General features: G+C 33.0%; 1 protein-coding gene across 2 annotated transcripts in view; it reads left to right on the top strand.

Annotated features, from left to right (window-relative positions):
- Window positions 1-15,449: 15,449 nt before the first annotated feature.
- LOC112162621 (serine-aspartate repeat-containing protein F) overlaps window positions 15,450-26,683 on the top strand; it is a 15,114-nt gene continuing 3,880 nt past the window's right edge. Inside the window, exons 1-29 of one of the 2 annotated variants that reach the window (XM_024298450.2) lie at window positions 15,450-15,546; window positions 16,238-16,296; window positions 16,595-16,609; window positions 16,907-16,939; window positions 17,021-17,056; window positions 17,199-17,234; window positions 17,336-17,368; window positions 17,467-17,502; window positions 18,552-18,584; window positions 18,657-18,689; window positions 18,759-18,791; window positions 20,468-20,491; window positions 20,559-20,591; window positions 20,686-20,721; window positions 20,792-20,824; window positions 20,891-20,926; window positions 21,011-21,037; window positions 21,127-21,144; window positions 21,290-21,322; window positions 21,395-21,430; window positions 21,508-21,540; window positions 21,678-21,704; window positions 21,868-21,897; window positions 22,287-22,328; window positions 22,873-22,902; window positions 23,090-23,125; window positions 23,593-24,138; window positions 25,909-25,962; window positions 26,137-26,186. In XM_024298450.2, the coding sequence (XP_024154218.1) occupies window positions 15,536-15,546; window positions 16,238-16,296; window positions 16,595-16,609; window positions 16,907-16,939; window positions 17,021-17,056; window positions 17,199-17,234; window positions 17,336-17,368; window positions 17,467-17,502; window positions 18,552-18,584; window positions 18,657-18,689; window positions 18,759-18,791; window positions 20,468-20,491; window positions 20,559-20,591; window positions 20,686-20,721; window positions 20,792-20,824; window positions 20,891-20,926; window positions 21,011-21,037; window positions 21,127-21,144; window positions 21,290-21,322; window positions 21,395-21,430; window positions 21,508-21,540; window positions 21,678-21,704; window positions 21,868-21,897; window positions 22,287-22,328; window positions 22,873-22,902; window positions 23,090-23,125; window positions 23,593-24,138; window positions 25,909-25,962; window positions 26,137-26,147 (1,443 nt within the window). In that variant the 5' untranslated portion in view covers window positions 15,450-15,535 and the 3' untranslated portion in view covers window positions 26,148-26,186. The remainder of the gene's footprint in view (window positions 15,547-16,237; window positions 16,297-16,594; window positions 16,610-16,906; window positions 16,940-17,020; window positions 17,057-17,198; window positions 17,235-17,335; window positions 17,369-17,466; window positions 17,503-18,551; window positions 18,585-18,656; window positions 18,690-18,758; window positions 18,792-20,467; window positions 20,492-20,558; window positions 20,592-20,685; window positions 20,722-20,791; window positions 20,825-20,890; window positions 20,927-21,010; window positions 21,038-21,126; window positions 21,145-21,289; window positions 21,323-21,394; window positions 21,431-21,507; window positions 21,541-21,677; window positions 21,705-21,867; window positions 21,898-22,286; window positions 22,329-22,872; window positions 22,903-23,089; window positions 23,126-23,592; window positions 24,139-25,908; window positions 25,963-26,136; window positions 26,187-26,683) is intronic. The other variant, XM_024298451.2, reaches the window with a different exon arrangement.

Below are 26,683 nucleotides of genomic sequence, written 5' to 3'. Positions count from 1 at the left end.
AAAAAAAAAAAAAAAAAAAAAAAGAACTTTTATAGTCTTATTTCCCTGATGTTTTTACCTTATTTTCAGCATTAAACTTCATCCATCCAGAGATTATCAGTCCAGTGTGAACAGACACATCTACATTTTTGGTTACATTTGTCTTGTAAATCAGTTTTTAGAAAATCCTGTTGACAGGAGAGTCATGAAATGTGTGGAGTGTTTGTTGGGGTCTAAGACCGACTGACTCAGAGACTCCACAGAAGACCATCTGTCCAATAAAAGTCCTCATCAACTTGTAACTGAATCCTCAGCAGCTGAAAGCAGGGATCCCCCCCCCCGTCTGAGCCACAGTGGATCATTCTAGATCCTTTGACGCAGACCCATGAACTTCCCCGATCTGCCTTCCCGTAAACCCAAAGGTTTTTCTGTGTCGTTTTAAGGTGTAAATCTCGGCTGGACTCGAGCTCTGAGTCTGTATTTGTGGGCAGATTTTTGTTGGGCTGAACTTTGTTGCTCCAGAAACAAAACAACAGCCAAAACAAAGCAAAGCCGAGAGTTTTATCACTGAAAGTAGCAGCAGACGAGGACAGAGTCTGCCATGGGGGCTGATTCAAACCCCCTTCTGGATTTTTCCTTGGAACTGGAACTCTTTTTCTGTTCAAAGAGCTACTTTTCAGAAAATCTACCTTGAAATAAAAGGAAAAATACACGCAAAAGCTGTTAAACGTTTAGTTTGAAGATCTTCTTTGGCAAAAACACCTTTTGTGTGCACCTCCTCTTTGGGGAGTTGCCTAATCTGACCTCCTCCAGACCTCCCTTTGCCTCTCCTCCCACTTTCACCACCTCTCTTTGAGTCGCTTCACCTTTTCCTGTTTCAGGGAAGCTTTTATTTTGAAAATCACCAGAACCTCCATCAAAAAATTCATCTAAAAATCTGACAATTTGTTGAAAAATGCTAAAATCTGGTTTAAATTTGGTTTCCAATAACGGATTAACAACTACGTAAGTTAAACAAAACTGTGATTTATGGTAAATTAACCTTTAAAAAAATAAACTTTAAATCAACTTCCGGATCTCTTATTGTATGGAGCTAAATTAGGGCCAATATTTTTTGAAACCCAAATTAAAAAAAAAAAATGGTAATGGGTAAAAAAAAAATAAAAGGAGAATGTCCAAAACTTTTTGCAATTCTTAAATAAATTTAATTATTTTCAGCTTCAAGTCTTCTGCTTTTTAAGTTTTAAAATTTCAATTTCAAAACTTTTTTTTCTCTTTTCAGTTTCAACTCTTTTTTCCCTTTTTCGAATCGGAATATTCCAGTTTCAAAACTTTTGGCCCCGTTGTAGCCAAAACTGCAAAAAAAAAGAGTTGAAACTGAAAAAAAATGTAAAAAAGAAAAAGTTTCATATTAAAACATAATCATGTTAAAAAGTTATAAAACCTAAAAAAACAAAATATTTGAAGCTGAAATTAATTACGTTTATTTTAAAGTAGAATAAAGTTTTGGACATTTTACTTTTTTTGTTTTGTCCAAACACCTTTTTTTTTTTTCAATTGGTTTTATTCGGCTTTCAAATAATATTGGCCCAATTTTAGCTCCGTATTATTGATCCAAACATCTGTTTGAGGGCACTTAACTACTTTTTTTTTGTTTCTGACTGGTAAAAATGAATTAAAGATGCACTCTGATGGAGATTGTGTTTTTATTAACTTTGTAAAACTGTAAAATAAAGTTAATGGTGGAGGTGGGATTATATACATTTGCATCTTCCCGCTAAATTTCAAACAATCAAACTGTACTTGAGTTAGATAATAATTACAATATTTAATGAATCAAACGTGACATTTTTTGTTCTTTTTTTGTTTGTTTTCTATTTTCTAATAAATACATTTCATTATTTCTGTAATGAGTTTGAAAAAATTGTTTTGTCCTGTATTTTTCAAAATCTGTGCTTGAAATAAAATCATTTAATCATCCAATTCTGGTTCAGTCCTGGGATATATCGGGATATGTATCGTATCATGAGATGCGTATGGCGATACGTATCGCACCCTCAGACATTTGTCAATACACACCCGTATACTTTACAGCAGGAGTGTCAAACTGAGAGGTCAAAATCCAAAACACACTTTAGTTCGTGGGCCGAACAGGATAAACATTTATTAAACACTAAAACTACATTATAAAACCATAACTTCTGAATATGATTATGAACTAAATATATAGCATTACCTCTGATAATGCATTAATAATGTCAGCTGAATTTGGGCGCTGATGATGCTAGTGCTGATAAGCTAAAGATGCTGAAATTGATAGCTGAAAACGGTGAAACTGAAACTTGAAAACGTTGAAGCTGATAGCCAGCTAAAATATTAGCTAAGTTCCAAATTGGCCCCCAATAAATAAATAAATAAATAATAACTTAGGTTGGCCAAAACAGCTAGCATGTAGCTGAAAAAATAGCTTAAAAAATTAGCTATATATCTATGAACTAGATAAATAGAATTACCTGTAATAATACTCATGTGAATGCTGGAAGCTGAATTTGGCCGCTGAAGATGTTAGTGCTGATAGCTGAAAATGCTGTAGCTGATGGCTAGCTAAATTTTAGCTTAATGCAAAAAGAGTCTGAAAAAGTCAGCCTAAAAAACTGAAAAAAGCTTAAATTAGCCAAATCAGCTAGCATGTAAATAATTCAATTCAATGTTGTTTATATAGCTAGACTCCAAAACAGCCTAAAAGCTTAAAAAAAACTTACGCTAGCCTAAAACAGCTAGCATGTAGCTGAAAAAAATTGCTAAGCTGTAAAATAGCCTAAAAAATCGAGAAAAAGCCGAAATTAGCCCAAAAAAATTGCATGTATATTAGCTAAACTCCAAAATAGCCTAAAAAAATCTTAGTAAATGCCAAAATAGTCAAAAAATCTAGCAAAAAGGCAAGTTATAAAACTTTAAAACCGTTTTAACATATCTATAAATAATAAAAAGGCCGGAATATAATTCCAGAATAAATCAACTTAAACCTTAAATAACTTTCAACATTTTACTCTTCTTAAAAGTATATTTTGTCAAAATTATACAAGTTAGAAATAAGCACAAGATATCATTGGGCCATTAATAACAATAAAATAAAATGATCTGGAGGGCCGAATCCGGCCCCCGGGCCTTTGACTTTTACATTTTAGAGTTCATGTGAATTTACATTAAAGGGAAAATATTTGATCAGATAAATGCTGCTTTTTAAGTTACAGTAATTCATTTTTAGGTAGATTAAAGTGACAAATTACCAAGTTATCCTACAGTAAATTATCATTTTGAGATAAAATTTTCAATTATATTTCACATTCTTTATTCATTTATTAGGACAAAAATAAAAAGTGCAGAGCTCCTTTGAAGCTGTGGCTTCTCATCTTAAGCTGTGATGCAAGCCTGATTAGAGGCCGTTAGCATGCTGCTGCACACAAACCTCGACGCCAAAGACACTCGGACAGATTTATCACCTCTTTTCTTACAGCTTTTGTCCTCACTTGACCTGAACAATTACCTCTGAGGAAACTGTTGGGGCTGTCGGTTCCTGATCTGAACGTCCTCACATGAAAAGTGTCAAAAGTAGAAGTTTGTGGCTCCAGGTTTGTTAAAAGTTGAATTTTAGGAAAATAACAACAGAGATTAGGGAGGATTTAAATGAGATTTAGTGGATTTTTGACAAAAATTAACATCGATCTTCGTAAACTCTAAATATTTCCCAGCAGGTGGTATAAAAATAGGAAATAAATGAGGAAAAAATATCTACAATTCTGACCAAAAAACAAAAGTCAGTGAACACAGAGTGAGTCATTTGAAGAAACTCTTAATCTCTGATTGCAGTTCTGGTCATTTATCTTGTCATTTGTCAGCATACAGAGTGTAATTTGTTTTAATTCTGACTCAGCATCATTTTTATGACAGATATGAGAGACCTGAGTGTTCAGATGTTGACTCACTCAGATCCAGGATGAAAGTTTTCTGTCAAAAGTTCAGCAAAACTGTGAAAAACAAACACGAATAAACCGAAAAAGCTTCAAATTATAAAACTACTAGAATAAAGTAAATCAAAAACAACAGATTAAAAGCATAAATCCGTTTTAAAATTCTCTATAAACATAAAATAAATTAGAAATAAATCCACTGGCATCTTTAAGCTGATTTCTTTAATTTAAATGCAAAGAGTTGAGAAAAAAAATTCAAAATTTTCCAAAACCTGATTCATCTCCACTCTTTTCCTTTTATATTTTTACACAAAGATGCTTAGAATTTGCTGAGAAGTTGCACTTTTTCATGCAGAAAGAAGATTTCTGGTTCAGTTCTGTGCTGCAAAACAAAGTAGCCCCAAATTAGGAAAAAGACACGAACCGTAAGAAGAAAATCATTAAAAAGTAGTTAAATTTAAGTCCATGCAGCAGAAATCTCAAAATAAAATATCAAAATGTTTTCACGCAAGAATTTAAAAAGGAAAAATTAACTAAAAAAGTTAACTTACATAGAATTATATCTAAATGAGTTTTAGCTAGCCTAATAATAGGTATATTTTTGTTTGTTCTAAGCAAATTATTTCTATTTTATGTAATTTATTTTGATTACAATCATAAAAAAACAAATGTAATAAATGGAAATGACTAATTTTAGAACAAAATGTGATCAAAATGAGAATCTTAGTACAAGCTGTCCCATATTAATAAATCCTCAAAAATAAATAAATACATAAAAAATCTAAAACGTTTTTACTCTTACAAAAGTAAATCTGATTTTTTGTTTCAAAATCAATGACGATAAACAGCAGTTTAACTATTTTTGGTGTCAAGAATATTGTGTAAAGAGATTTTGACTCATTTAAATAATAGCTTTTTTATTTCTGGATGCTAGCTCTGAATGAGTCGAACATTTCTCAACTTTGAGCCTGAATATGTTTGGAGAAAAGATAAAATAAAATCTGGTCAATCACAACGTCTAAAAACTAGGGCTGGATTAATAAAATTGATTAATCGATCCAAGCTTCAAAGATAAATAATCGATCCATAAAAGTAGAGATTGATCAAACTCTTAATGCTAAAGTCTGTTAGCTTGATGCTAACATATAATAGAATTTCCCATAGGATGGCTAATGCTAACGCTCGGTCGACCTAAACACACAGTCTAAATGAACATCTTTATATGAATTTTCCAAACTTAAATATTTTTAAAGTAACCCTTTGTGGTCTGAAAGAGTTTTTTGACACATCCTTGAATTTTGAACATCAATAAAAATATAAAAACATGTCGTTATCAGACCAAAATTAAGCATTTTATGGTCATTTTACTGTATCTGCTAATTGTTTACTGCCCTATCCAATATGGCGTCGCTCTTTACGTGTCTTGGACAAAGGTAACAGGTTAGCCTAGCATCTCTAGCACTATAACTTGACCATATATGCCCAAATACAATGAGTTGCTACCATGTGATTGGCAGTTGGACAGGTGTGTCTAATAAAGTGGCCGGTGTGTGGATATACCTAATGTCTCAAATTTGATCCACATTTTAACAATTCTTTCATAAAGAATTCATTATCATATTTTATGTTCTTTTACAAGAAAATGAACAACAATAGATAAGAAGTTATTCTCAGCATAAAGTTTAGAAAATGAGCCAAACTTTTCCCGCCAAAAGTGTATTTGAGAGTTCATGGAGGCAGCCATTTTGAAATAAGTAGAAATAGAGCTTCTACTGCCCCTAGTGGAGCGATGATGAACTGCAGGGCAGAAAACATGGAAGTTATATACAATGTTACATACAAAAAGTCTTTAAGGGAAGTTTGCATCATGCTAGTGAGATAGAGGTCTCAAAAATGTATGGATTCAATAATGCATTCACTTGTGTATAAAGAAATTAAAAGAACTATGAAAATTAGTTTCTGAGCTTAAATCTTCTCTGAGAATTCAAACTCTGTGAAGTTCTTCACATCCTGGGTGATCAGTCAAACCCAGACGGATTCAAGTTGTTCAGCAGATTTGGTTTTCAAATGAATCTGCACGAGTTTCTCGAATGACTGACCTGTTATCAGATTTCAACCGAGGTGTTTTCTATTCAAATGAAGCTGCAGCTGCTTCAGATACAACATCAAGCAAATACAGAACTAAAAAAAAAATGTTGCAAAAATAAAAACTTTTTTAAATTAATCAAAGTTTCTGTGATTGTTTATTTTTATTAAACATTTCAAAGTGTATTTTAAACATAACAAGGACGCTGCAGATGCTCAACTTCAGCCAATTAGGAGAAAAAAAACAAAATATGTCAAAAAAATATTAGATCGGCTCTAGCAAACATCTGCAGCACCAACTTTAAACTGTAAATATTTGCGCTGAAAGTATTTGATTATTAGATTTTCCAATTAAAACCTGGAAGGATGAAGAACCAACTCCACTGCAGCAACGTTTATTCTCAAAGAGGAACATTTCCACACAAAGCAAAGTGAAGACGATGAGTTCTGGCTTCCAGAACACGAGCAGAACAAAACAGAAACAGACAAATAGACTTATTGTGATTATTAGTCGACTATAAACATGAAGATAAATGTTGTGTAAACTCATACTAGTCTCTAAATGTCAAGCTATAATTGCTAAGGGGCTTTTTAAGTTTAGTCCATGTACTTTTCAAGTAAAAAATGCTCTTGTTTCTTCTGTTTCTTGTTATTCCCTAAATCAAAAACTGAGTTTTAATTATTTATGGATAAAATCTGAGTTAAACTCAGACAAAAACACAAAAAGGGAAAACATTACAAACAATAACACAGAAAAGATGCAGGAATTTAGTTCATCCAGGCTGAAAAAAAGAACAATTTTTAATACTTTAAAGGGCTGCAACGATTAGGCGACAAATCAGCGATTAATCGACTATTAAAATAGTCGACGACTAATTTAATAGTCGATTTGTCGTTACTTTATATAATATGGAGTCATAGTGTAGTAAAGTTGAAAGTTATAATGTCATTCTGCTAGGTTTTTGGACGATTTAGACATTTATTAAGGTTTTTCAGGCTATTGTGGAGTTTAGCTAATATTTCAGCTGCATGCTAGCTAATTTAGCTAACGTAGGCTTTTTTCAGTTTTTTTTAGGCTAATTTGGAGTTTAGCTAACATCTGAGCTGCATGCTAGCTATTTTAGCTAACGTAGGCTTTTTTAGGCTAATTTGTTGTTTTGCTAATATTTCAGCTCCATGCTAGCTAATTTGGCTTACTGTTACGCCCCATGTGGTCTAGGGGTGCGGGGCCTAACATAAAGGTTAAATTAAATGAAATAATGGCTAACAAAAACACAAATGTCTCCATAAAAAGGTAACATTTATTTACAAGACAAAATACCTAAAAGTGAAGCAAAAGGCTCCAGGGTGAACCAAGGCCAAAATAACAAACAAAATCCCAACTAACTCAACCAGGGAGCTTACCTGCAAAAGAAAAGGTAAAAGAATGACAAACACTAACCTCCCTGGACTAACATAAACAGGAGAAAACATTTACTAAAGAAAATGGCGGTTCACCCCTACAGCTTCACCTAAATAAAAACACTAAACGCCAGAACACAGAGTGGGACCTAACACAAAACACCAAAGAAACTACAAAGCATGCACAAATTAAAGCAGGTGGAGAAGATCACTGAGCTGCAGTGGATACAGGTTGCAGCCCAGCTCCCTTCTCCTGGTCTGGAGGTCCATGTGGTGGTTTTGAAGGCACCCCTCCTTCAGGTTGAACCAATGGGGAGCCACGCCTCCAGCACCACACCTGAAACAAATCAAGACAGAAAAACACACAAAGATCCAAAACACATACAGAAGTCCCACTCTGACAAAAATACACAAAACCAAGAGAACCAAATACAACCACAGCCATAACACTTACTAAGGCTTTTTTTCATTTTTTTAGGCTAATTTGAAGTTTAGCTAATATTTCAGCTGCATGCTAGCTATTAGGCTAATTTGTCATTTAACTAATATTTTAGCTGGCTATCAGCTTCATTGTTCTCAGCTGTCAACTTCAGCATTTTCAGCTATCAGCACTAGCATCTTCCGCAGCCAAATTTAGCTTACATCATTCACAGTAGCATTATCACAGGTAATGCTATATATCTAGTTTTTAGTTAGTTTAAAGCTAATGATCATTAGCTTTAACCATCAATGGTTAAGATGTGTGTTTTACATCTAGTCTGCGCATAAACCGATAAGTCGACTAATCAGAAAAAATAATCAATGATTAGTCGACTATTAAAATAATCGTTGATGGCAGCACTACTTAAAAGACAAAACCTTTTAAAAAATTGTTACAAACAGTAAATAAAAACAACCTGTTTATTCTTGCTGCAACAATCACTTGCTGGCATGTACATTTGGAGCTCAGCCATTCTCCATTAATAGTAGATTTTCAGGGGAAAAGAATCATTGTAGCCCAGGTTAGCTGTGGCATGTTGATAAAGCCCTCATTTCCACTGGTGGAGTCGGTGGTTTGAATTCCGACTACGTCAGCGTTGAACCCTCAGTTGGATCACCTGAGCTTCTCCTCCGTTTGTGTGTGAATGTTAGAAGATTCGTACCAACAGAAACAACCATGTTAGAGCCAATTGTTGGTACGGATTTGATGTTCCAAATGTATATTTATATTTTATTTATATAGTTATATTATTCCAATTATCAACTGAAACATTTTGGTCCCAAATATTTTAAGAACCATGTGTCAAACGGAAGTTCTGCTTCAGTCTGTGAAGTAATTATTAATCACTACAAATCCCACAATGCACTGTGGCATATTTGCACTTTCAAAGACACAAAAGTCCTTGCTTCCTTTGATAAAGATTAAACACTTTATCACACAGATTTGTTTCACTGAAGAACATCCTTATTCAGGATTTTCTCAGATTTTGTCTGATCTTGACCTAAAAAAGGAAAAAGTTGTAAAAAAAAATCTAGAAAAGATTTAAAAAGTGTTTCAGAAAATCAAAGCAAAGTATTTCCCTTGTAGTTCATGTTGTTTTAAATGTACTTTTTATAGATTTTTAAAAAATATTTTTACTGCAACATTCACTTCACTTTTCTTTTGCTTTTTTATTTTAATTTATTTTTCCCGTTCATTGAAAATTTCCATGGATTAAAAGTGATAAGACCAAACTTTTGTTTCATGATTTTTTTTTGGTTTATTTAAGGCTGAATTCATCCAATGAGGTCATTTAAAGTTCTGAAACATTGTTCTGCTGACATCATCTCACACTGTTTTGGGATCCCGGATACTGAACTCTAAGTGGACCCTGGTACGGTTCACTTGAAAGAATTAAAGTGTTAAAGGGTTAAGTGGACCCTGGTACGGTTTACTTGAAAGAATTCAAGTGTTAAAGGGTTAAGTGGACCCTGGTACGGTTTACTTAAAAGAATTCAAGTGTTACAGGGTTAAATTGACCCTGGTACGGTTCACTTGAAAGAATTCAAGTGTTAAAGGGTTAAGTGGACCCTGGTACGGTTTACTTAAAAGAATTCAAGTGTTAAAGGGTTAAGTGGACCCTGGTACGGTTTACTTGAAAGAATTCAAGTGTTACAGGGTTAAGTGGACCCTGGTACGGTTTACTTAAAAGAATTCAAGTTTTAAAGGGTTAAGTGGACCTTGGTACGGTTTACTTAAAAGAATTCAAGTGTTAAAGGGTTAAGTGGACCCTGGTATGGTTCACTTGAAAGAATTCAAGTGTTAAAGGGTTAAGTGGACCCTGGTATGGTTCACTTCAGTGTGAAAGGACTCAAGCATTAAAGGGTTAAGTGGACCCTGGTACGGTTCACTTGAAAGGACTCAAGCATTAAAGGGTTAAGTGGACCCTGGTACGGTTCACTTGAAAGAACTCAAGCATTAAAGGGTTAAGTGGACCCTGGTATGGTTCACTTCAGTGTGAAAGAACTCAAGCATTAAAGGGTTAAGTGGACCCTGGTACGGTTCACTTTAGTATGAAAGCTTTCAGACGATCATCTTCAGATCTATTCTCTAATACTTTCTTTTTAAACAAAATCAAAGAGCTTGTGTTGTTTTTTTGGACATAGTTTCTGCAGAGCGGCAGGACTTCATTAGAAAGTTGTGGGTTGGATCGTTGACATTGAGCAACTCCGCCCCCCTTCCCCTCCACATTCCAGAGAGTTTGTAGCAGGGAGCTTATGGCCTTCCCAGAGTACTTTGTACATCACAAATACAATCTTTTTCAAACAGCATTTTTTGTCTGTTTCTGATTCACAACAATTTGGATAAAGAAATAGTAAAAAGTACTATTTTAAGCTTAATTTTCTTTATATATATGTCCTCCATCATCAGAAAAATGCCATAAGAACATGTTATAAAGTAGATGTGTGTATTGGCAAGATTCTTGTGATATATCATAATACACGTCACAATATGATATATATCGCAGTTTATCCCGAGACAGTATTGAATTGTGTTGTACGTGTCTCATTTGTTATGTAACTAAATTATAAAACAGGACTAATAATGAGTAAAAAGCTAACACGATGGTTCTTGATGGTTCGATTTGGTCAGAGCTGCTCAAAAGGATCAGTGGTGCTCTACCAACTAGTGGTCGGGGGTTTTAGTAGAAAACAAAAGTAAGACCCTAATCAGTACAAGTATCGCCAAAAGGAAGTATCGCGATATTTCACTGAATCGATAATTTCTCACACCCCTAATAAAACACCAAAAACATCATTTTAATCAGAGTGGGTCTTTAAAAATCGACATATAGTTTCAAATTATTGTCTAATTATCACTCTGTGTTTTACTGTGAAGCATTTTGTAATTTTTATCTTGAAAGGAGCAATATAAATAAAAGTTATTATTATTATTATTTTTATTATTATAAACACATTTTCAAAATGTATTGCAAAAATCAATTAAATTGCATCATCGCCCACTATATATATGTATATACATTTTCTCAAACTTAAACTATACACTCAAACTCTGAATTGGTGATCTTCAACTTGATTTGAACTTCTTGTTTTTTTATGTAAAGCTTGTTGGTCGTTGAAAACCTGAAGAATTCATTTCCTTGTAAGCCTGTTGTGTTACTGAAGGCTGACGTCAGACATCAGTCATACCTGCCATAGCACACACTTGTGCACGTGCACACACCCAGCATGCATGTGTGTGACTGTTGCTTCCAGTCAGAGCAGGAAAGTTTCCTGGATGTCTTTTTAGAAAATGTAAGTTCAGGAGATTTTACCGGAACGAAACCTGTAGAGTGGATATTTTTAACATGATTTTTCATTAAACTGATGGAAGGCACTCTAGAAGTATTAAAATATTCAAATAAGTCAGAAGAATCTGGTCAACAATTCTAAAACTAAAATTGAAAAACTTCTTGAAAAGACTTTTTGCTTCCTTAAGATTCATTGTTGGAACAAGAATGAACAGAATAGCATTCAAGTTTGTTCTACAGTCATATTAAATTCTAAATTTATGTTTGATTCAACGTCATTTTCTGGGATGCTGGATCCAGCCCTCTGGGTAGTTCTATCCGGCCTTCCAGATCATTTTATTTTATTGTTATTAATGACACGATGTTATCTTGTGCTCATTTCTAACTTGTATAATTTTGACAGAATATATTTTTATGTAGAGTAAAATATTGTAAGTTATTTAAGGTTTAAGTGGATTTATTCTGGCATAATATTCCTGCCTTTTTATCATTCATAATTATGTAAAAAAAGTTGCGGTTTTAAAATTAGCATTCTGCTAGCTTTTTGGACTATTTTGGCATTTACTAAGATATTTTTATGCTACTTTGAAGTTTAGCATTTCAGTAATATGCTAGCTGTTTTGGCAAATCTAGACTTTTAAAAAAGTTTTTGGCTCTTTTAGAGTTAGGCTAATATTTACATGCTAGCTGTTTTGGCTAATTTTGGCTTTTTTATGCTATTTTGGAGTTTAGCTAATGGCTAAGCTACATGCTAGCTGTTTTGGCTAATTTAGGCTTTGTTTTTAGTTTTTTTTAAGTTTTTTAGGCTGTTTTGGACTTTAGCTAATATTTCTGCTACATGCTAGCCGTTTAGGCTAATTTTGGCTTTTTAAAAAGTTTTTTGGGCTGTTTTGGAGTTTAGCTAATATTTTAGCTACATGCTAGCTGTTTTGGCTAACCTCAGTTTTCTTTGTTGGTTTACTCTTGTTGGCATTTAGCTAATATATTATCTGGCTATCAGCTTCAGCATCTTCAGCTATAAGCACTAGCATCTAATGCTATATATCTAGTTTGTAATCATGTTAAAAAGTTACAGTTTTAAAAATGTAGTTTTAAAGTGTTCAATAAATGTTTATTCTGTTCGTCCCGCGATCTAAGATGTCTTTTGGATTTTGGCCCCTTGAATGATTGAGTTTGACCGTCCTGCTTCAAAAGAACGGCGTAAATTATTAGGATGAATACAAACTGATTAGAATCACAGATTCCAGCTAAATAAAATTTAAATAAAGCTTTTATTTACTTTTTTTTCTGTAGATTAATGCTATCTGAAAGTAAAGGAGACACAAAAAATTTGTTTTAGAAACTCAAGATACTTAAATATGTTTTTTCTTCTTCAGCTTTTATTAAAATCACCACAGTGGACAATTTTTGATCCAGAAATAAGGAAATTATTATTAAATTGTTTCATAATCTTGACAATAGAAACTTAATTTGAGACTCAAAAAACTCAAATTGCACCCTCTTTAGTTAAAGATGTTATTCTAAAGCTCAACAAATATTGACAAGTTAGTCTGGAATTCAATGTCATTATTTTGACAACAAAATTTCAGATTTAAGCTGTAAAAATAAGTGCTAGTTTTAGATTTTAAGGGGATTTTACGAAGTTTTGATCACATTTGTTCTAAAATAAGTCATTTCCATTTATTACACTAGTTTTTTGTCATAGTAAACAAAATTAACTACAATTATACATAAAAAATCAAATTATATAAATTCTTTGCAAATAATTAGAGAAAAAATGTAATATTTGGCTTTATAGCATTTAATCTGAAGTAATTTAAACCGTTAGATTTTTTTAAAATTTTTTTCCCTTTTAAAAATGCTTGTGTGGAAATTATGTTTCTAGATTTTGATATTTATTTTAACATTTCTTGTGTTTTTGTTCTTTTCTCGTTTTTGTCGACTTCTTTTTGCAGCCTGGAGTCTTATTTTGAAAGAACACCTGATGTTGTTCTGGGACGTCCTGTTCAGGAATACTCATGTGGTTAATGATGACTCATGTCCTGATTGTGTATTATGCGTCACATCTTTTCTAGAATTACTAGATACCACTACAATGGAAATACTTGTAGTTTTTCAGAATAAGAGCTCAGTGTATTTCCTGCGTTTTATCAGGAAGTGGGGTTTCAGAACATTTCAGGGCTCGTGGAGGACAATCAGCCGCTCATGAATCCGTGTTTCTGCTGGAACATTTCTATAAAGATGTCAACAACACGCTCCGGCCTTGTGAGATTACAGAGTACGTCAGGAGATTGGGATAAGCGCAGATTCAGATTGTTCATGTCAAAATGACCAGACTGTCTGACGAGGCCTCAAGAAAGACTTTTTCTTTGACAAACAAGAAGAAAAAGGAAGCTAATTCTGTAGAATGAGGGTTCACACCACAGATAAAGTCCACAGAACACAACGACAAACACGACCGATGAGAGTTTCTAAAAAGATCAGGAGTTTGTTCAAAAAATATCTCCATTCACAGGCGTACAGTTAGTTTTAGGGCGTTATTATAGTACAAAAATGTAGGTTTTTGTTTTAAAATAACTACAGCAAGAGAGGTCGCCTAAAAATAGAAAGAAAATCACTAGGAAATAATAAAACTATTTATTTTTACTTATATTAAAATGCATCACACTAGCATTAAAAAAATCACCAAAAAAAAGCTAACTGTTAGAATCACTTCAAACTGAATATTGTAGTGCACCAATACTAACTATTATTTGTATAGTTTAAAGTATGTTTTTAGTTTTTATTAACGTAACTGTATCTTACTTTGATCAAAGTGACAAAAAACTGGAGTAATGAGGGGAAATGACATATTTTAAAAGAAAATTTTCATTTTTGTTTCCAAAATAATGAAAAATAATGAACTTGCCACATTTATTGAACTTTATAAATACATTTTCAACAAAAATGACTGTAAAATTTGAGCTTATTTTAGTCTTAAATCAAGTTTTTCCTGTTATCTAGATACACTAATGGACACATTTTTTTAACTGTGGTGATTTTGAGTAAATGATAAGTTAAAACAACTTCAAGCTTTTTTTTTAATTATTTTACCTTTATTTTACCAGGAAGTTCCTTGAGAATAAATCTCTACTAAAACTTAACGTGAACTTTTTGCTCTTTGACTTTTAAATCAAGATTTTAGTTATTTCTAGATAGTCTAATGAGATGAAATATTCTTAACTGTGGTGACTTTGAGTAAATAATAAGTTAAAATAACTTCAAATGTTTCTTTTTTTTTAATTTTACCTTTATTTTATGAGTTTGACGAAATGGACGAAATATTCTTTACTGTTGGGGATTTTGAGTAAATAATTAAGTTAAAACAACTTCAAACAAATTTATTTTTTATTTTACCTTCATTTTACCAGGAAATCCCTTGAGATAAAATCTCTTTTTCATCTCTTTTACTAAAAATAATCAAATTTGAGCTTTTTTTGAGTCATACATCAAGTTTTTACTTATTTCTAGTGACTCTAATGAGATTAAATATTCTTTATGTGGTGATTTTTAGTGAATTATAAGATAAAACAATTTCAAACTTATTTAGCTTTATATTTTACCTTTTTACCAGGAAGTGTTTAGAGATAAAATTTCTTATTTATCTCTTTTACTAAAAATATATTATGAAATTTGAGTTTTTCTGAGTCTTAAATCAAGTTTTCAGTCATTTTTAGAAAGTATATTGAGACAAAAAATTCTTAATTGTGGTGATTTTGAATAAATAATAAGTTAAAACAACTTCAAACTTATTATTTTTATTTTACCAGGAAGTCCCTACACATAAAATCTTTTATATCTCTTTTACTAAACATTTTTGTGAAACTTTAACCTTTTTTTAGTCTTAAATCAAGTTTTTACTCATTTTTTGATAGTTTATTGGGCAAAATCTTCTTAGCTGCTGTGATTTTGAGTAAATAAGAAGTTCAAACAACTTCAAACTTATTTTTATTTCTTATTAGAAAGTCCCTTGTGATAAATTCAAATTTCCAATGCTTAAAATGTCCCAAAACAAAGTTTGAAATTCTAATTTAGGAGAACAAAGATTCTAAAAGATGCTAAAACACGACTGGCCCCTTTTTGGACCCAAAAAAGAAAGAATTAAATGAGTTCAGACAAGATTAAAGTGAAGACACCAGGTGATAAGAGGGAGGGAGGACGGAGGAGGAGGAGGAGGAAGAGAGGCTATAAAAGGCGTCCGCCCGGCTCCAGCGCACAGATCACAAACTCAACAGACGCTCACCTTTCTTCTCGCTGAAGTTTATTTCCTGTTGAGCTGCTGAGAACGACATGCTTCACCGGTGAGTGGATTCCTCAGATTGTTTCCTCATCAAACCGGTTCTGTTTTTCTACTGTAAATCTATTATAGCTCAGCTGATCATGAGGTTGTTGAAAACATTGTGTTTGGCCTCACAAGTTTGTATTATTCCATGTTTCTGAACTCATTCAGACAACTTCTGGAATTTTAAAGCATTTTTTCCAACAAATTTATATTTTTTAAATATATTTTTCATTATTTTGTCCTTCTTTTGATGGTCTGCTCTGTTTTTATCAATGAAAATGTAGATTTGGTGGCCCCCTCTGCAGATCTGGCTCTCTCTCGCAGCTATACGTTGGAAAGAAGAGGCGCTTTGTGTGTTTTTTTTCCTCCTTCTGTGCTGGAAACACAAAGACACGCAGTCATTTAACCCTTCAGATTGAAAGCTGATTTCATCCAGCCTCCACCTGAGAATGATCCACCCTTTGTGCTGCTAGATTTGTGCTATTTACTTTTCTTTAAGCTCATGTTGACGCAAAGCTTCCAACCAAGGTTTGACTTTCTACTTTTTGTTTGCTCGTATTTTTGCGTCATCATTTTTTACATGACGAACTGGGCCTGGAAGCCTTTCAGATCTCCTCAGATTTGGATAAAAAAGGCAAAACTGCATTCAAAGAAGCTGCATTCAAATGGGAGATTTGACTCCTTCTTGTTGTGTTTGTGTGTGTTTTTAGGTGTGTTGTGGTGCTGCTGTGTGCCTTTGCTGCTGTTTGTCTTGCAGCTCCAGTCCAAAGTAAGACTTGTTATCATTATCAGAACTCATCAGCATAGAAGCTGTGGAGAGCAATTATGATGAGCTTTTATTGTGAAGGGACAGTGTGGAAAAAACAAAATAAATAAAATATTTAATGTATTTTTTGTTTACTTTTAGTATTTCCTGTTTGCTATATATCATTAATTACCTTAAATAATGGCACAATTTGTAATTAAGTCACATTTTATTTTGTTATATGCAGTAAATGACAGTTTAAATACATCTATTATGACCACAAAACTAACTATTTCTATTTATTTCTCTTTTCTCACTGAAGATGCAGCTGATGATGGTAAATATTTTCATTTTTAAGCTCTTTTTTTCAGCTTCTATGCACCAAACTTAACCAACGGGGTCAAATTATTAATTAATTTATTGTTTAAAACATTTATTTATTGCTGTTAGTTGCTTATTCCAACACGAAAAAACGATTTTTTTAAGATAAAAAACGGTCTCTGAAGGCCCAAACGGAATTTCTTCTTGGGTTTTCTGGGGTTAAATGTATAGTCGCGTGCACTTAGCTCCCCCTACAGGCCGCGGTGGTTACTACAACAAGAACTTCATTGAATTCTTTGCTTTTTGTTTCCAGAGAGAGCTCGGGAGCTGCTGGCACGTCTAGACGGTAATTCACAGATCCCACCCCCCATCTGCCCTGAAGAATCATGGGATTTGTTGTTTTTCACTCTGTTTGTTGTTGTTTTAGGAAAGACTGTAGAGGATGCTGCAACAGAAAAACCAGGTATCCACACTCACCTGACATCCTTCATGATGTAAATGACCTCAGATGATCTTATTGTTGGCCCAACTCTATAAATCCAAAATAATATTATTAATAACACATTCTTTTTAGCAAAATAAAAGCAAATATTGTGTTTTTTTAGCTGTTACAGAAGCAGGTGGAACAGATGAACCTTCAGGTTGGTGTGAACCTTAAATAAACTTAGATTAAACTCCAATTATATATATATATATTAATACTATAAACTCTGATTTTTTTGTCTTCAACCTGATTCATCAGACAGTGAAATGTCCACGATGGACAACACTGAAGGTGAGATGACACAAACTGAGTCAACACACAAAAATACAAATATTTGCTTTAAAAATGTTCTTTTTAACCTGAAAAACTTTGATTTTTGTGTGATTCAGAGAAAAGTGAAGCTTCCATGATGGACAAATCTGAAGGTAAGATGATAATTAAATGTAATATTCATCAACAAGACTATAAAAAGTGGAACATTGAATCAATTAACTAAAGTTCTACATTTTAAGTTATTTGTTTTTAGCAAATTACAAATTTAAGTTGAGTAAACTCAACATTTTTAATTAGATGTAAACTAATAATTTTAAATGTAGAAAATCACAGAACTTTTGTTCCACTTTTTACAGTCAAGAAAGAGAAATGCATTCAAATAAAACTTGTTAATAAGTAAACAAAGGTACTGAATTAAAATAAAATTTATCAATAATGATTCCCTAATTTAACAAAATAAAAGTCTATGTAAAAATTTGTAAAAAAAACAAACAAACTTTATTTTCTTTGAGAAGTTAGACGTTTTATACACTATTCTTAAAATTTGTCAGACAAAAGTTGGATAAATAAATCAGAAATTACAAAAATATAAAAAATGTTATTGACACTAGAAAAAGATTTAGGTTAAAACTAATATAAATAAATCTTGAAATGATCTTAAAACACTAATATTTTGATATATTGCTTTATTAATTGGAAATTTGTCTTAAAATAAGAGTGTTTTGCTCAAAAAAACGTTTTTTTTATATTATAATCACCTTAAGAACTAAAAACTATACAAGTTAAGAAGAATTTGTTCTTTAAATTATAAGTAAATGTTTTTTTAATATCAATAAAAGACGGTTAAACTTTGTTATAAGTAATAACAAAATATAAAAAAATAACTAAATAAAAATAAACTTAAAAATATGATGTTATGCACAAAAAAAATGATCAAATGACAAAAATGGCTCAAAATATTCAAGATTTATTACCTTAAAACAAGTTGATAAATATTAATAAAAAGCTACAGACAAATTCATTTGTTTTTTAATTAAATCTTACATTTCTGATCATTAAAACGATCATAACTTCTTCATAAAAAGCTACTAACAACTTAGTTTTGTCTTCTATAAGTTTAATGAAATATTGAAACTAGAAACAGATCAAAAACATTTAAATTTTGACCTTTCTGCTCACTAACTTTGTGTTTGATCCACAGACGACGTGAAAGAGTCTGATGAACAGGATCCAGGTAGCTCCTCACCTGTCTGTCGTGTTCACCTTCCTCACCTGTGAGTGACTTTAAGTCTTTTCGTGTCTGCAGCAAAAGCAGAGAATAAGGGAACCGAGTCGCCAGGTCAGTCTGTGAGTCACAGTCACTCGATGTTTTTATGACGGTTGAATGAAATGTGTTTGTTCTGTGCAGACGAGGAGGATTCCACCATGAAGAACTCAGAAGGTGAGAGTCAGGCTTTCACAGGACGCAACAACAGGGCGAAAATGAGAGAAATGTGTCCAAAATTTGTCAAATTTGACACATTTTATGGGTGAAAGCAGAAGGAGGTCTAACTAGTTTGTATTTTTAATAAATATTTTTATGTTTTTAGATGAAATCTTTCTCAATTTGATCGATTGTCTTACAAAAGAGATTTTTTTCTGAAAACAAGGATCATTTTATCTCCTGTTTTCTCCAGATTTATCCTCCAACAAGAAGTCTATGGAGATACATTGAGGCCAATATTATTAGAAACCCAAAAAACAGACAAATTAGAAAAAAATATTGGTGTTTAGCAAAAAAAAGTAAAATGTCTGAAACTTTTTGCTATTATAAAATAAAATTAATTATTTTAAGTGTCAAAACTCAAAATTTCATTTTCAAATCTTTTTTTTTCACTTACAACTCTTTCTTTCCCATTTTCGATTTTTACATTATCAGATTGAAAAGCAAAAAAAATAGAAATTTTGAGTTTTGAAAACTAAAAAACCCAGAAAAATTAGAAGCTTAATTCTAGAAGAACAACATTTTATTTTATTTATTTTTTTCCGATTTGTTTTATTTGGGTTTTGAAGAATATTGACCCCAATTTAGCTCCGTAGAAGTATCCCAAAATGTTTTGAAGAGCGTAGCCTAAATAAATACTCCAAACAAACAGAAATATATTTAATATTTGATTTATTTGGATGATTTTGTTAATAAAAATTGGAAAAAAATGGAAAAATGTGCCAAGTAAGAAAACATTTGCAGCAGCAACTCTGAGATTTATCAAATAAATTAATAAATCAATCTATTTAAAAGCAAAAAAATACATTTGAAAATGTCTAGAATTCTATCAATTAGTTGTTTAAAACTTTAAATGAAGTTAATTCATTCTTTTAGAAGAGATTAAAAAATGTAAGATTGTTTGTTTCTCTTTAGTTTGGATTTTTTTAAAAATATAAAGTAATTAGTTTTATCTTTGTAAACTAAAGGCGTGACCTTCGTTAATCCCTTTATTTTTCTTAGCATCTTATGAGGCAATTTCTAAAATAATTTTGAAATAATAATTTTGAAATAATAATTTTGAAATAATAATTTTGAAATAATAATTTTGAAATAATAATTTTGAAATAATAATTTTGAAATAATAGCTTCTTTGAAGCTAATTTCATGACAAACGAGTTAAAAACTTTACATTCAGAAAAATTATGAATATTCTGTGAAAGTTCAAAAGAAAGAAGAACAAAAAAACATAATTAAATAAAATAATATAAAACAAAATAAAATAGTATAAAAAATATATTAAATAAATAAATAAATGAATGAAATACAAAATAGTATAAAAATATTATAGTTTAAAATAAAATAAATTAATATAAAATAGAATAAAATAGTATAAAAAATCTATTAAATAAATAATAAAATACAAAATAGTATAAAAAATAATATAGTTTAAATTAAATTAAATAAAGTAAAACTAAATAAACTAATATAAAAGAAAAAATAAAAAATAAAATAAAAATAAAATAAGCCTCCAAATGAAGTAAATCCCATTTTTTATTATCTGTTTTTATCAAATTTCAGTTAATTTTTGTGATTTAAACATAAAAATATATATATTTTTCAGTTGATTGATGTGATTTTTTTTTATTCCACAGATGAGACAGACGAGTCAGCAGAAGGTAATCTCTCTTCGAGTCGCCTCGCTGTGTTTTTATCTGTAAATAACTGCATTTATGTGACTAACAGTTGCAGCGGAGGTCAAGGCCACGGAGAAAACAGGTCAGAGTCGACTTTTTTTTTCATTTACTTCATATTTTAACAGTTTAGATAGAAATACATCTTAAAATATTGTTTTTTTTAATGGTTTCTGCAGCTGAGAAGCAGGGTTCTACGGAGGAGCCGAGTGAAGGTATCTGCTGACGTCCTCAGAGTTCTGCTTTGTGATTGTTGGTGGCTTTAACCCGTCTGTGCGTTTACAGAAACCTCAGAGGGCGAGGAATCGGATTCTGAAGGTCAGATTGAGATTCAAGTTTTTGCTTTATTTATAACCTTTTATTGATCAATGTTTCTGCTCACAGCCGACAGTCAAGACTCGACAGACGAGCCGAGTCGAGGTAACCCGTCGGTTCTTTCACCTGTTTGAAATCTAACCTTCCTCAATGCTCACCTGGGATTGTGTTTCACCTGTTTGTCTGCAGAAACAGCAGAAGATGACGAGTCAGCAGGTTAGTTTATGTCACATCTTTTGTTTTTTTAAGCTTATGGTTTGATTATTTTTGCTGGATTGTTCCTAAAATCCCGTTTTTCCTTTCAGATAAAAGCGAGACTGACGGTGAGAGGAAAACGTTGGGATGCTGGAGCCACCGGATGTGTCAGCATCCGTAGATAAAAAGGAGCTCAACTTTATCCATCAATTGTTTTTTAAATCAAAATAAATTTTAAAAATCGAACCTCCAACTTATTTGTTCCATTTCCAGATGACGCCTCCGATTCCGCCGACATGTCTGAAGGTAACCAGATTCTCCCGATTCTAACAGTTGGTTAACTTACCTGTTCGCTCACCTGTCGTGTTTACCTGCCAGCCGCCTCAGAGTCAGCGGAGATGTCCGCCACTCCAGGTCAGCCGGACTCCACAGTCACTTCCTGTTTCTCATCACAGAACGACTTTAACGTTCGTCTCCTTTGGTTTTTGTAGATGCTAGAGGTTCAAATACAAACAAGACTGGAGGTAAAAATGAACATTTAAAGCTTAAATTATTAACAAATATAAATATAGATGCTTCCATGTATATTTTAGTTTTATTTTGAAAGATTTCATGTCATATCTGTGGATTTTTGATGTTAAATGTTGATTTATTTCCTCAGATAATGTGTCCTTCGAGGAGACTGAAGGTGATTATCTGATTTATTTGGATATTTTTAAATAATTATCAGCACTAAAGTAGGAAATTTAACTGTTTTAGGAAAATAAAATAACATTAAATCAGTTTTGGATTAAAAATATAAACCATGATGAGTAAAATCTTTGTTTTTTGGGGTGATTTTGCATTTATAGATCTAAGTGAGGACACGTCGATGGAGAAAGGTAAATCCGCTCGTAGATTCTCAGAAGTCAGATTAAGAATATCCTTCATATTTATATTTGTTTTCCGGTTTATGTAACATGTCATTACCATTGTGGGTTTTTGGTTTCCTTCTTCCTTCTCCGCCTCTTTAGTGAGTCATTTTTAATCTTTTGTTTTCTGCTGGAACAAGGAAACTAAAAAAAATAAAAAAAGAACAGGAAATACAAATTCTGTCTTTGTCCAAGAACCAAAAAAAAAAAAAAATGAGGAAATTGGATGCAAAAAGATCTAAATTTGATTTATTTTACTTCCTTCATGTCTACGTTTTTACAACAACATTATCATAACAGTTACTGTATTTTTCTGTAGCTGTGAGCGGATTTACTCATGAATGTTTCTCTCTGTGTAGATCAAAAAAGCGAGGAGTCCTCCGTTAGTCCCACAGACGGCGGTTAGTACTCGAAATAAAAACTTTATTAGCAAACAATTAAGAAAACAATTATCAGCTTTAACCCATAAACATGTTGAAATGATTGTTCATATGAATGCACACTGACAGAATATCCATCCAAATTAAGACAAATGCTAGAAAAAAATGAATTTAAAGCAGCAAAACAGATGAATAAAAATACAAATGTGTATCTATTTCTTTCTCCTGACTGAAATATGACATTTTTGGTTTATAAATCCCAACAAATCATCACTGAAATGAAAAATATTCTGTTTTTGTTTCATTTAGTGATACTGTCAGTAAAAATAAAGACTTTTTCTACTTTATTAAAATCTTTATTCTCATTTAAATGATTAATTCGGCTCATTTTTCTTTCAGTTTGTGCAAAAATATGCATTAACAATAGAAAAAAATGTAATTTATCATTTCATCGATAAGAAAACTTCTGTTGTTTTCATGGAAAACTGCATTTAAAACTCTGTTTTGAAATATTTTTTGGTAAATAAATGTTAACAAACTTCTTTTTGTTTTGTTCTGATTAAAGGAGCTAAGGACAGCGCCTCCCTGGAGAGCGGTAAAGACAAAAAAAACAGCATTTGATCCTCATTTAGCTCAAAATGTTCTTTATTTGGTTGTAATTTGTTCTATTTTTTCATTAAATTTAGTTAATATTATTTCATGAGGCAATAACTTATTAAACCTTCATGATGTTTGTGTTTTTTGTCTGTGAACTGAATATTTTTGATGTTATCTCTTTGCAGATGAAATGTTTGAGGAAAGTGATGAACACAGTGAAGGTGAACATGAAAATTAACTCAAGTTTGATGTTTTGTTATGGCATCAACGCATTTTGACTGAAAGAAATATTCAGATTTTCAGCTCAGAAGTTAAATAATTAATTTATGACGAAGGCTGTGATAAGAACTCATAATGGAAAGAATAAATTAACTAGAGTCCGTCGGCTTTATTTTGAAAATCCATGTCTACTACACTTTTCATCAGGTATAAATCAACTAAAATCTGTTTTTTTAATAAAAACAAATGTAAATTGTGTTTTCTTTGATAAGAACCGACTTAAAATAACAGGATAAATAATAAATAAAGTTTACACCTATTCAATATGCTAAAATTCGACACAAATCGGGGAGAAATTTGGCAAAAAATCCAAAACTTTTCGTTTCATTTTACATTTTTGACCACTAAGTTTCTTGTTTTTGTCTTTTTCTGGATTCAGCCCATCATAATGTTGGTTTTCTATCTACAGAAGCGAAGAACACTGCAGCCCCAACACCTGAGGACGCCGATGCAGACAGCAAAGACAAATCCGACCAATCAGCACAAGACCTCAGCACAGAGGACGACAGCAAAGACCAGGACGCGAACTCAGAAGAACAGGAAGTGGCTCCGAGTGACGACGAAGGCACCATCTCTAAAGATGAAATGATGGACGACGACCAGGAGGAGGAGGAGAAGGCCGTCGACGACGATAAAGACAAGGAGGAGGAAGAAGAGGAGGAGGAGGCAGCGAATGACGACTCAAAAGAAATGGAGGTCATGACTGAAAAGGACGACGAGGAGAAAATGGAGGTGAATAAAGAACAGGAGGACAGCAACGAGGACAAGCCCGCCAAGAAAAAAGATGAGGCGGATAAAGATGAGGAGGAAGATGCCAGCGACAAGAAAGACCCAAACCACAGCGAGGAGGAAGACGAGGAGGAAGGCTGGGAGGAGGAGGTGGGCGTGGATGACTCTCTAGAGCAAGAAGACGGGGCGAACAAAGAGGCGAGCGATGAATTGGACTCGTTTGATGGTAAGATGTGACACCAGTCAGAGCTAAGAACACAGATGAGTCAATTAAAAAAATAATTACCATGTTTTCCAGAGTATAAGTCGCACCAGAGTATAAGTCGCACTAGAGTATAGGTCGCTCCGGAGTATAAATCACACCAGAGTATACGTCGCACCGGAGTATACGTCGCTCTGGAGTATAAGTCGCACCCGAGTATAGGTCGTACTGGAGTATAGGTTGCTCTGGAGTATAGGTCGCACCATAGTATAGGTTGCACCCAAGTATAGGTCGTACTGGAGTATAGGTCGTACTGGAGTATAGGTTGCTCTGGAGTACAGGTCGCTCTGGAGTATAGGTCACACCGGAGTATAGGTCGTACTGGAGTATAGGTTGCTCTGGAGTACAGGTCGCACCAGAGTATAGGTCGCACCGGAGTATAGGTCACACCCGAGTATAGGTCGTACTGGAGTATAGGTTGCTCTGGAGTACAGGTCGCTTTGGAGTATAGGTCGCACCATAGTATAGGTCGCACCAGAGTATAGGTCATACTGGAGTATAGGACGCACCAGAATATAAATCACACCAGAGTATAAATCACACCAGAGTATAAATCACACCAGAGTATAAATCACACCAGAGTCTACTTCGCTCCGGAGTATAGGTCACACCGGAGTATAGGTCGCACCGGAGTATAGGTCACACCGGAGTATAGGTCACACCGGAGTTTAGGTCACACCGGAGTTTAGGTCACACCGGTGTATAGGTCGTACCGGAGTATAGGTCGCACCGGAGTATAGGTCACACCGGAGTATAGGTCGTACCGGAGTTTAGGTCACACCGGAGTTTAGGTCACACCGGAGTATAGGTCACACCAAAGAATAGGTCACACCGGAGTATAGGTCGCACCGGAGTATACGTCGCTCTGGAGTATAAGTCGCACCCGAGTATAGGTCGTACTGGAGTATAGGTTGCTCTGGAGTATAGGTCGCACCATAGTATAGGTCGCACCCAAGTATAGGTCGTACTGGAGTATAGGTCGTACTGGAGTATAGGTTGCTCTGGAGTACAGGTCACTCTGGAGTATAGGTCGCACCATAGTATGGGTCGCACCGGAGTATAAATCACACCAAAGTATTAGTCGCAAGAGCAAAAAGTGTTTAATCAAGAAGAAGAAAACCAAATATAAGTCGCTCTTTTGGCAGAAAAGTCTGACATTTCTGAATAAATGCGCAAAGCATAGCGTGGCTAAAATAAATAAAAGAATACTAATTTCTCATATCATTATATAAAAATATCAATGTTTCAGAGGAAAACAATCAGATTCTCTTCCATGTTTGTTTTGGACGACACTTCTTCTTCTGCCACCGTCAGTAGCCAATACTTATATTCAGATGCTGCGCCCTCTAGCGGTTGTTAGAGGAAACAACCACTAAAGGACAACTGGTGTTTACTGGGAAAATGAAAAATATATGAGCCTATTCATGTCAAAAAAAGAAAAAGAAAAACACAAAGAAAAACACACACCCCTGACTAAACTATGAAAACAACTGCGACTTATACTGGAAAATATAATAATCAAAATCTTTCTTTTAATCACAATCATGTAGTATTTTAACATTTAAATTCTAAAAATAATCAATAAGTAATCACAAGTTTTAAAAATAGAATTCTTCATGATTTTTAGGTTTTTAAAATGTTTTCAATTTTTTTCAATTCCCAAAATCGTATCAAGATAAAAATGTTCAACATTTATTTAAAAAACTTCAACTTACAAGACGTTTCTCGTTTCAGAAACAACTTTTGACCAGCTGGACCAACCAGACAACTCCACCCCTCCTGCAGATGGTAAAACCCGCCTCTTATTGTGACACTTTGCCCTTTCACAATAAGAGTTTATTTTAGATAGAATTGTCAACCTTTTTAACTGGATAAATGATCTAGATTACAAGGCAAAGTACATTTAGTGTAACAACTATAAACAGCAAACAGCATTAAATGTGTTTTTCTTTACTCTTACAGCTGCGATGTAAACGCTCTGCCTCGGAACTGTGGAAGAAGACCGACACCAGGTAGAAACTAGATAGAAATCAAAAGGACAGACTCACCTAATGTCTTAGCAAACAGCAGAAGTTTATTTATTACTTGAGTATAAAGTATAGCAAGTATAATATAGACCCTGAACGTGTACTGTAGTGTGGTAAAGATGCTAACCGGATACTTTTGGCTAAATTGGAACATTCAATTTACAGATAGTATCTAAAAAGTAAACTTTAAGTATACTTCCTCATTTTTTGTATCGACAAAGTATACTTGTAGAACACTTAAATAGGATACTTTTTGCATGCTTTCTATTTAAGGGTAGTTTAAATATTTTCTGTTTAATTTTATTTTTTATAAAGGTGCGTTCACACCGGACGCGATTCGTGCGTCTGAAGCGTCAAGTTTTAATGTTAAGTCAATGTGCAGATGAGCAGAATCAAACCTCAAGCAGAATATTTAACGTGAGAGGCTGAAGATGGAAATTTGGCATGAAAATTGAAAGAGTTTATGGAATTTTTTGGAAAGA

The sequence above is a fragment of the Oryzias melastigma genome, linkage group LG11 (genome assembly GCF_002922805.2).
Source record: "Oryzias melastigma strain HK-1 linkage group LG11, ASM292280v2, whole genome shotgun sequence".
In the NCBI taxonomy this organism is placed as follows: domain Eukaryota; kingdom Metazoa; phylum Chordata; class Actinopteri; order Beloniformes; family Adrianichthyidae; genus Oryzias; species Oryzias melastigma.
This window is presented reverse-complemented; position numbering and strand designations above follow the sequence as displayed.